Below are 11,937 nucleotides of genomic sequence, written 5' to 3'. Positions count from 1 at the left end.
AAAGTTATAAAAAAGTTTGTCGTGGATCTTCGTCGTACGACTCTCTTCCGTTGAAAAATACGTGAAATCTTGCGCGAAAGACATCCGCATACAGATCGGCCATCAAAATGACACGTATTTTACAAAGAAATTTCAAACACTTTATGCACACTTTAAACGCGCTTTTCGCAGAAATCGCGGTGTGTATTCGCATGAGAGTGCGACATATTGGGTCTGATTGAACCACGACGCGGTTCAACTGCTTTGCGCCACGCTGGACAAGCACGAGGCAGATGAAAACATGAATACAACAAAATGAAGGGAGAATCTAGCTGGCAGTGCGGATTGGATGACAAAAATAACAGCTAGGGCTTTCACTTTTGACGTGTGTAGTGGTAAATACGCTCGTCGGGGACGCATACATGCATAAATCTACGCGCGCGCGCGCGATACCGTCTCAAAATGGGAAATACAATTTCATATATAACGCTGGATTTGATAAGCTACGCCGATTGAAAAACGATAATAATATCGAGAAAGGAGAGAAAAGCCATTATTAATTTTGCAGTTTTCAAAAACGACGCTCTCAAAAATAGGGATAGCCTCGCAGGAAAAATTCTATTCGACATTCCCAACACTCTTTTTTTTATGCGGAATCACCGTCCGCCCGACCAGTTACGGGACGTCATGTAGATCGAATTTGAAATATCCTGAATGTCTGAATTTGCTTTGCGCTCCATATTTTTTTCCGCGATAGGAGATGGTACACGATAACGCAATTAAAGGAACAGCGTGCGGATAAAATAATAAAAGATCGCCGCATGGGGCGCACGGGAGAGATCGAACGCCGGACAATATTTTACAACCGATACTCGGCGGCGAATAACCGGCGCTCGCGACTATTACATAAAAAATCGGGCCGGGCGATTTTGAGGTTCGGAACCGGCTGTAAGCGCGATTGCGGAGCAGTAATCAAGTCCGGATGGGTTGCACTGATTGACAATTTTCCGCCGACCCCTACTCCCTGATCAACCTCTACGTTGTCCGCCGCACTTCTGCGCTACGAATTCGCGAATATCGTTTCTAAATCAGCTCTGAAACCGATGGCCACGATGATTTACACGTTTCTCACGGGACAATTGATAAACGTAACGTATCTAACAAGAGGAAAAAAATATTATCGTTTCTTAAATTAAATTATACCATTGTAGATTAAAATTATTGAACAAGTGAATTTTTTCTTCCGCGAAGAAGGGACGGATGATGGCCATTAATTGATGAGTTGGTTTTGTGTGATAGGAAGTATTAGCTGTCGCATTCGGCGTATGCTAGATTAAAAAGTTGAAATATCGGTGTGAATGATTACCAATTAGCTAGCGGATAGGTTGCTCTCACCGACAGACGCCGCGGGTTGGCAAATGGATCTGGTCTGGACGCGTCTTTAATAGAGTCAAGAACCGATTGCGAGACAGAAAGAGAAAGAAAGAGCGAGGAGTCGTAGGAAATGTGAACTATACCATTCGTAAATTGGAATATTTTCCAGTATTCGTCGCATGAGCAACGACTTCGCTTTCCATTCATTTGGTCCTCTATATTCTAGAGAGTTTCAAGTGCGATCGAAGTGAATACGTCAGTGATTGTTCTTTTAATATATGCAGAAAGGATGGAACAGCACAAAATGATGCGTCTTTGATTAATTAATTTTTATATGTTCTTTTAATATATGCAGAAAGAGGGGAAAGGTACAAGATAATGCGTTCTTTAAGGAGGTATTCTAGTTTGAAAGGTCGTAAAAAAGGTATTTTTCAGAAATTTTTTGTACGGAAATGAAAAAAGCGAATAACGCTAAACTTTGCATGTTTTTAGCCTTATTTTAAGAATATATTTTTATTTTTAAGTAACAAAAATGCTCTTCTTTTCTGTTATATCCTGGTTACTAGGAGGTGTAAATGATTCTAGCTGGTCTAGGTATCTGATGGAAACGCAAAAACCAAAAATCTTATTTTGAAGCAGTGTGGCTATTGTTTGAGCCACTTGTTTGAACCAATATTTCCATTCTGGACGGCCAAAATGGCGGCTTTTTTATTAAAAATATTATATTTTTTCACAAAATTTTGTTAGTATTTTATTAAAAAACAAAACTAATAAACGTATGATGTTTATTCTAATTCATTTATACCTCCTAGTGACCAGGATGTAATATAAAAAAAAGCATTTTTTCACTTAAAAATAAAAATATATTCTTAAAATAAAGTTAAAAAAACATGTAAAGTTTAGCGTTATTGACTTTTTTCGTTTCCCTAGAAAAGTTCCTGAAAAATACCCTTTCTCACGATCTTTCAAACCAGTATACCCCCTTAACTAATTAATTTTCACATTATTTCGATTAATTTTCAAGCAGACAGTTATATATCGTGTGCCTGTAACATCTATCTCGTTTTCTCGCGTTCATTGTCTTACAAATTGACGACGGTTTCGTTTCAACCTCTCGAACTTTGCCATCTTAAGTAGACGACATGCGCATTCCGTCGACAATGGCAAGCAACAATGGGCGGTCGGATTAAAATGCAAATTAGTCCATAAGTCAGGACATTATATAATTGTTAGCTGTGCTGGCTGGCGGTTATTGTCATGGCAATAAACTTTCAAGATTTAAGGTGTCAGAGCAAGATAGAGAGAGAGAGAGAGCGTTATCCCAGTGGTATACGCTCGTACTTAAAAGATTACATACACACATACAGATCCTTGGTATTGTAGACGTCTATCGGTCGTCTCTTTCGTGAACGCTCTCAATCACTTGAATTACATCTATTTCAATTCGTGAAAAGAGTTTCAATCAATCGAAAATATATCGTTACCCACAGCTGTGCGGAAGTTATAAGATAAATACACTAGATATCTATGTACATCATTTTTATTTCGATTTTTAGAACGTGTCCTGCTTTATTCAGATCTCTTGATTAGTTCTGCGGAGCGAATATTCACAGCTAAATATTGCAGAAACAATTTAAACGTTATTTCACGGAAATACACGGTGGAAGCTTTAATATTCATTATTCTTTTTTTTTCGAGTGCCAGGAGAAAAAAGCTTAGGGCCACCTATCTCATTCGACTCGCGCGAGTCCATTACTCTGCGTATTACCATCCGCGAGTAATTAACATAAAAGCGATAACTTGAGAGCGCTGTGGAACACGACGACAGCCGGCGCTTTTATGAAAGAAACGGTTTATATTTATTAAAAAAAAAACAGCAAAAAAGCGCGTTTGAAAAAAATTTGCAAAAAAATTCTCGCTATAGTAACAGTCAAACAGTTTCAATTTTTGTACAAGCTCTGCTTCAATATAATTTTTCGATACTGAAATAATGGTATCAACTTCTTAATATAACCACTTTAATTGCGCAGAAGCTTTTATTGCAACAAAGTTGTACGATATTACGAAGCTGTTAGAAAATGTATATATAATTATAGTAATGTCGCACATAATTCTTTGATCAATTATGTAACCGAATATCGACGTTACGTTATGATACGCGGAAATAATCGACAATAATCATTGCTTCCGTGTCGTCACGTCGTTATAGCGACGCTACTGTTTGTGTACGCATATTAAGTTACGTTCTGAGGAGATCAGAGGTCAGTGTGCCGATGTTCCCGATATATCGGCAGTCACGTGCTCGTCACTCACGGTTCCCGAGTTAATCGTTAAGGCTATAAGCACTCGCGTTTGTCAAGAGAGATGTGCCCGTGCTTAGTATGCCATTAATTATACAGCAACGTAGTCATAATTGTGCTGCATAATTGCGCTCTAAATTTCCACAAAAAAAAGTAAATACACTATTCTGTTAAAATGTATATACGGTTACACACAATATTTTTTTTCACATACATCCTGATAACAGTATTCTGTGATTTCTGCGTAAAACAAGCTTTTCCTGCTACAGCACTGTAATGACGAACGAACGTCATCGTATAGTGTTTAACGAGCTTCAGTTTCGATTACACTTTGCAACTCGACAAACATCTCATATACCGCGCTTTATCTCATTTCTCGATTTAGATATCGAACATGCGACCGTTGTACATCGTGATTGCATTGCGTACGTATACATAGGCAGACGTTTATTTTGGAGTAAAATTGAAAACGAAATATTTTTTATCAATTTTTCCACGCACAAGTACACGTAAACACGTAAAGAGCTCTTGGGTATAATTATTGCATGCACGTAAGAATAATTGAATGACAATAACGCAATTTTCGTGGCATTTCAATAAGGGGCAACTTGTGATGCTGTAATAATTACTGCAATGTGCGCAGTGCCTATTTTCGCGATGGGTATCGAGGATGTAGCCGCGTGCAATTGCGAGCACTGCGACGAGGAAAGAGTGATCGGTTTGAGAGAGGAGACGACTACTCAGGCCATGTACGAGGAGGACAGTGATAATGATGGTAATCGGACAATTTGCGCCAGGAATCGCGATTTTAACGATCGCACGTTCCAAAGCGTCTGTTACATGCTATGTTACAATCGTTGCACGACATACCGAATGGTGGCAGTTAAAGAGAATGACATAAAAAAGTATGTCATGATTGCATACAGACCAAGTAAGCATTTAAAAAATTATAACGATTACAGTAATACAGAATTTTCTGTAGTAACAGTTTCTGATTCGACTATATTAAAAAATTTAAAGATTCTATAGTGCACATTTATTACAATATCATATTGAGCCTGATTTAACTTTTAAGAAATTATGTTATTATTAATAGTTATAATTTTTATGCAGATTATTATAAATTAAGAGACGGAGCGTGCTGAAAGAAAGGATTATTTGTGCTTTCGCAGATAGTAATCGAAAAATTCGACATGTGCGGGACTACTAGAAAAGTTTAAACTGCAATTTCGCAAAATTTCGAATTATTTATTAATATGAAATATTAATATAGATATTAATATACGAAAAAATGTTTATTTTAGTAGTTTTATTGTCCAATTATTCTCAACGGTTTATTTTGAATGTACTATCTCTAATGTGGATGTAACTCAAGATTGTTAAATATATTTTTTGAAGTGCCCACTTCAGTGCACGACGAGTATTGTGTTTTCCTGTGATCAAGATTTTATTTGACGGTTTGAAATAATGAATACGGTAAGGACACGAGGGGAAGCATAATATATATATATATATATATATATATATATAAATTATATATATATATAAAGAGCAGCGCAGAGGTTACCGTGATCAAGAGAGCAGTATTTTCAGGTTTTTTCCATTGCACTACGAACCAAATTTTGCAATATTTTTAATGTGGATACCTTGGACGCGCAAATTTTTACCGGTAACCGGAACTGTACTATTCCGATTAATGTATTTATGAAAATATTAGTCGGCCATTTGTCATATAGCCCACTTTATAATTTCTAACGGAATTTTTATTAACAATATTTATATACCGTACATTCTGATGTACATATTCGTGATGTACATGTCTATTAGTGTGCAAATTATTGAGTACTTTCCAGTTAACGAAACAAGTCGACACAAGCGTCACTCTATCTTTGTCATTCATTAGATGTTGAAAAAAGAATGACGCTTGTGTCGACTTAAGTCGCTAAATAAAAAACACCCATTATAGGAATATTTTCTAATGTTTCAAATGTTTTATATCGCACGTAAAATTACAGGTAAATTCCCGAGTTTTGGTAATCTGCGTCCAGGCGGTTTCGGATACAATTTAATTAAACAAGAAAAGAATTTTATTTAGTATAATAATATAGGTTCAAGAATAATACACTATATTATTTAACGGAGCTTTCGGATGAGCGCTGAATAAAGATTTGTCAATGAGCAGTCGCGCGGAAGGATGTGCCATTATTACTAGAGAAACTGCGCTGTAAGAATTTAATTGCAGTCCGAGACGAAGTATCGGTTCGATAATTGTAAATTTACGGCGTACCGCGGTTTCATTATTTCCACCGCCGTTTCAGCTATTTTCTCGGTCTCATTCACTATCCCGTGCCAGCCGCGAATTATGTTAAACGACGAACGCGATCCAAATCTCCATTTGCACTTCGACCTTCTCTTTTTGTCCGCGTTTGGCGGGTTGGTCTGGCAATCGGAAGGTCGCCATGCGTAAAAGATCAGACGTAACAGAGCGCAAATAATACTCTCCAATTAAGGGGGAACCATGTGAGGGCTCGAAGAGGAGGGATAGAGAGGGGTGTGTCGGGCGTTTCCGTATGCCCGACGCTCTCGAAATGCGCAGGAAGTTAACAGTCCAGCTTCGGGGTAGCTTCGGCGTTGGCGGAGGAGGTGAAGCAAGAGAAGCTGTAGGAGGAGGAGGGGCGAAAGTGAGGGACGTGAGGTGGCCCGCGGGACGAAGGAAAGGAATTAACCAGACGCGGAGTCCTCTCGCAAATTGAGTTGCATGAAGCCGGAATTTAAACATTCAAATTAACCTATTTAGCAAGTCAAAGAGGCTAATGTGTGCGCGCCGATTCCGCATGCCCCGCAGATCCTAATATTCAATCGATATTGCCTTGTATCTTGCCCGTCGACTGCAGGCCCGTCGCAGTTTTTTCCCCCTCCTCACCCCCCCCCCTTTTATATCGATAGCTGTTCGATTCGCGGCCAGAAACGCGCCCCATACCCCCTCTTTCGCCGCGGAAGCGGTTACATCGGAGATATGGACTTTTTTTTTTAACCTTTTTTCCCCTCTTTTTTTAATCAAATTGATGCAATATTCGTGAGGGCGAATAAGAAGCGGGGACGGTATAATATTTATTGCTCGGCCGCACGAGCTGCGCTACTTTGTAACACCGGCTGGTCGCGGTGATGTTTTCAAACATTCCAATTAATTCTTCTCTCGGAGCGGGCATTGTTTTACGCGAGATAAACGCGAAAGATCGTCCACGTCCGACAATCCGGTACGCGGTGCGCGATTGCAAACCGCTCGCGTAAACAAAGGGTGTCGCGCATGATGTTACGACGCACGTTGCCGGCATGACGTGCATGAAAAAAAATATCGCTCGGAAATCGATCCATCAGAGTGGGGTCCTCCGAGTATTTCCTATATCGAGATCCTCGGCCACGTTACGATGAACGCAGAGTGAACCGCGCCTTTGAGTACAATTATAACTTTGTACAAATAAATTCTTAAGAGGAAGAGAAGGGGGGATGTTCGTTAATAGTCGTCCTTTCGCATAAAGTATATCGTCCCTCGCGCACAATTCCCTCCTTCTCAGGCAGCCGATTTCGAGTTCTGGGGCATTTCAATAAAGTTCAATAGTGTTGCATTTCGCTATATATCGAGAAGCTAGTTTACGGTTTCGTAGTCTCGTTAGCGTGATCGATCGCACGCGCGGTGGACGTTTCCGTTTTTCGAAAAGAATTTGGTCAGCCAGCGTGAAATTAGCCATTAGAATATCGCATGTGCGAGCGCTGTATCGCGAAATCGCTAGTGTCGCTAAAATGAATTAGAAATTCACATGAATTAGATTATCTAACGGAATAATTAACATATCAATATCTTAATCGTGCACAAGATATTTTTAAATTGTGATATAAAAATATGAATAATTAAGTCTCATCCCCCCAGTGCAGTAATAATTACTCATAACTTATGAGTACTACATAAAATATTTCATTTCGCGTGCAATATATTTTCATTTTTAAACACGGGTTTTTTATAATTTACGTTCTCTTTAGACACATCGTATAATTTTGTACGAGAGCGTTTCACGAGGTTCCCGATCTGCTCGCGCGGGAAAGGTATCAAAGTTCCTTTTTCCGTCGCCGAATTAAACAGTCCAGTAAACCGGACTGTCTCAGCGTTTAGGTTCGACGGGAGAAGTCAGATGGCCCGGCATATTTATATGTTCGCGACTCATACGTACGTACATTTATGCGCGACTGTGTATACGCTGAGTTCTCAAAGGGGGCCCACCGTGATCGTTTCACAGAGGGCCAATAAAAGGTAGGTAGGACGGAATCCAATAAAATCCCTACTCCCAAATCACACGGATGCCTGCTTCACCTGATTTCGAGTAGCAGCTACAAATTTTCCATAAGACGGCGCTCGTCGTCTTTGACAAATATAGAGAGAAACGCGGAGTTCACCAGGCAGAGAGAGAGAGAGAGAGAGAGGGCCGTTTCGGGGAAAAACACCATTATATACATCGCATACGGATGCAGGATGGGAAATATTCGAAGCTTTACCGACTCTCGAAGCTATATCCACGTTCATTTGTAACGCTCAAAAATTATTCTTGCGTCTCGCGTCGCGTCGCGTTCCGTCCTTTGTCCCGAATCGCGTGCTCGGCTCGCAACCTCGCGTCATTACGCGCTACTCTACTAAAAAATGACAGCCGCTTACGGGGCGAATGCCGACGACGACGACGACCTGGTTCGACCAGGTAACGCCGTAACGCGCCGTGCAGCGATAAATGCGGCGGTACGCTGCGAATTTTACATACGCCAAACGCAAACCATCGTTCGTCGTCGTCGTCGTATTGTTCGGAGGGATTCGGAGGGAACGCGGCCACCGCTCGACTTGGTTGGCTTCACTTATTCTTACTTACGGTACCTCGCACGTCGCATTTCCACGTCGCCTCCTTTAAGGGGGTGACTGAACATTTGTCTGGCTTGCCCCGCGACTAACTACGGAGCCGCCACTACGAGCGAAATCTGCCGCGGCGGAAATCGTTTCTGACTGATGCCGAATGATCACTCAACCACCCCCTTTTCTCAACCGCCCCATTGTTCCGCTATCGTCGCCTTGATACCGATAGTTCGCTCCTAAGACTTCGGTCCGATCCCATTTCTCGGTTCCGGAGCACGGACTGCGTTTAAGTCCCGACGGTCAAAGAAAACGAGTTTTTTCCTTTCTTTTTACAAATCTTTCCTCGATCGTAAAAGAACATCCTTTTAACGGGCGGATCTCCAAAGATCTGCATTGAACATTGGACTGACTGCGTTGATTAAATGTGCTTGCTAATTTGAATCTTTCTGAATGCTTCCTTCATGCTCTCCGTGTTATTTTTTTATACTACACGAATATACGTATATTATATTTCTTATAAAAAATTTAATTTAAAAAACAAAGAAGAGCGCGTGCCGATATTTGCATAAAAAGCAAATTAATTTTCTAGCTGAAACGTATCGTGTGCTGTAGAAGAATATCCGGGAATTGCATAAGAATTGCGCCGTCGTACAAAGTGGACCCAAATACCCGTGCATTGACGATCGATCTGCAGGCCACGATATGTCGTAACGTTAAAATTTTGTGCTATACCTTTATTACGTCATTATGCAATCAGAAGCAATAAAGACGCGCAACGATTTTGTAGTTCAGAAAAACATCAGATTGCCAATCGCTCCCGGCTTAGGAGCAAACTCGCGGAGAGCACCGACGCTAATGTTTCTTTTCCATGAACTGGATAACCCACTGGATAACCCGCTCGTAAAGGCGACTGATTGACGTGGCGGCTCGTAGGCACGAGAATTGCTCGTCCCGGCGACCTCGTACGAAACTCCGCGTGGAAGTATCGTAAATGGAAACTTCGGGATCGCGTGCGTCAAAACGGCTTTGCGCCACGGCGCGACGTTCGTCGTCGGCGACATGGTCATTGGCGTCTGCTCGCACGTTCTCGGAGACATTACCGTGAAATATCCGTGCGAAAGTTGATTTGTAGATTTCGATGAACGTCATCATTCAAGCGGGCAAGCAAAATCGTGAGAAAAGAACTTTCGATTAAATTCGTTCTACCTACGAGAGGAAATTATTTTGAATTTGTCCAAGTCAAAAGAAGAGAGAAATGAGAAAATAAAAGAATAAAAAAGAAAAGTATTTTAAGACATTTTACATGACGGTCAATTACCTGTAGGTATCTGACGTGCCATAAAAATTTCTAATATCGGCGTATTGCACCGTATTTGTCGCGACATTTATTATGTGTGTTTTATAGAATAAATGGTATAAAGCTCTTTAACTCTTATAAATTTACGCCACCGAAGCCATATCGAAGCTCGGCAAGATCCTAAAACTTTAATAGCTCATAATAATAAGTCAGCTGACGCGGGAACGACGAGAAACGATGGGGCTGTGTTGTGATAATTTTTCCGATAATTTAAATTGTCAACGATAAAAATTGAGATGGTTTAAAGTAACTTCTAAGATGTGTGTTTTATTTTGTTATAACTTTCAATTCACAAGTTATACGAAAGACAAATATATTTTTTTAAACTTTTTTTTTTTGCGGCTTTGAAATTATTTTTATTCGTTTTTTCCAAATTGTAAATAATAATTAAATAACGCTTTTGTAGTTATATATTTATGTCGTTATAATTGTGAAGTTCATTCTCTCATGATTACTTTACGCATTTATATTTCTTGCATCGTAGCGAGTATCAAATGACTCGGACACTCCAATGAATCAATTATCTCATTATGTTTTAATGATAATTTTATTAATATTTTAACCCATTAAGTCTACACCGAGAACAAAATATTTAGATCCAAAAAAATATTCATTAGATGGCTTCTCTCTCTCTCTCTCTCTCTCTCTCTCTCTCTCTCTCTCTCTCTCTCTAACAGCTTATTTAAATAATACACATATTTATTTAGAATTAGATATTTTTATTTAAATTGAGTAAAAATATCTAATTCTAAATAAATATGTGTATTATATTAAGCAAACAGGCTGTTAGGAGTCACCCAATAAATATTTTTTTCTCAGTATAGTCCCTATATGCTGTTCTGATCTTAAATTCTTATATAACTCAGGTTCTAATCGAAATTTTTAGACCGCGATTGATATTTAGGAGTAAAAAGAGTTCTTTCCGAAAATAGTCGGCGATGCGATATCTTGGGGAAAGAAAAGATTGAAAGTAGAATTAAAAAGAATAAGTAGCACCTGCCTTTTTACTGTCAAATATTCAATTAATAAATAATTTTGTCTTACTTTTTGAGTAAAATTTTTATTATAGATCACTCAAATAATAATTATATTGATTTATTCTACTCAAAAAGATGAAATAATTTATTAAGTATTTGTCAGTAAAAAAACAGGAGTCACTTACTTAATTTTACATCCATTTTCAACCTTTTCATCTTCTTTTTCAGATATTCTATTCCATTGCCGACTCATTTTTGGAAAGAGCAACTCTTTTTACCCCTAAATATCAAAGTCTAAAAGTTTTTGATTAGAATCTGAGTTACAGGATTTAAAACAGAAAAATGCATAAAGACCTCCTAGAATTTAGGAAAATCTACCGTGTATGTGATGCAAATTATAGATTTTCAGCAGTGAATATCGATACACACTTAATATAAATTATGATGGTAAGAAATCTTTTTGAAGGATGCGTAAAATCCAATATCATCTTACTTACCAATTTCGAAAGCTCATCTAATTTCGAAAGCTCATTTAATTTCGAAAGCGTCGCTCAGTTCATGTCGTAGGTCGTAAATGTGTTGTCAATGCGTAGCCAAATCACGAGCTTTTTATGTTCTCGCATCTTTTTGTCGATCTGATGTTCCTGCAAAAGAACATACTATATGAGTTAAATACATGAGTTTCGCAAGTTTCGTAACTCACCAAAGACGAACGCCGAACGAGCCAAACGTAAGTGAACTAACTTCTCGTGATAATCTGATAGTTCACTTACGTTTCACGATTATTTCAAGGATATTACTGTTTCCGTCAATGTTTTAATTTCAACTTTTCAAGGTGTCCGGCAGCCAAACACGATCCCTGCACGCGTAGCGCGTCGCGCAAAGTTATGCGAGTCACGTGATCGAAACCGCCGCGCACTTTGTGTCGAACCGTATCGCAACCGTTCCGCGTTTTTTCATCCCGAGTTTTGTGTACGAACAACGGGTGTCTGAAGTGCCGAACTGCCGAATACTGTGACGGACGGCCATCTTGATATGTTAATCGGCTCACACGCTCGC

At 39.3% G+C, this 11,937-nt stretch overlaps 1 protein-coding gene across 1 annotated transcript; it reads left to right on the top strand.

Moving 5' to 3' along the window:
* Window positions 1-3,949: 3,949 nt before the first annotated feature.
* On the top strand, window positions 3,950-5,057 carry LOC139818681 (uncharacterized). The gene is made up of 3 exons (XM_071787504.1): window positions 3,950-4,078; window positions 4,297-4,584; window positions 4,767-5,057. The coding sequence occupies exons 1-3, from the start codon at window positions 4,048-4,050 to the stop codon at window positions 4,796-4,798; spliced, it is 351 nt and encodes a 116-aa protein (XP_071643605.1). The 5' UTR covers window positions 3,950-4,047; the 3' UTR covers window positions 4,799-5,057.
* The last annotated feature ends 6,880 nt before the right edge of the window (window positions 5,058-11,937 follow it).

This window comes from Temnothorax longispinosus, chromosome 9, assembly GCF_030848805.1.
Source record: "Temnothorax longispinosus isolate EJ_2023e chromosome 9, Tlon_JGU_v1, whole genome shotgun sequence".
Classification (NCBI taxonomy): domain Eukaryota; kingdom Metazoa; phylum Arthropoda; class Insecta; order Hymenoptera; family Formicidae; genus Temnothorax; species Temnothorax longispinosus.
This window is presented reverse-complemented; position numbering and strand designations above follow the sequence as displayed.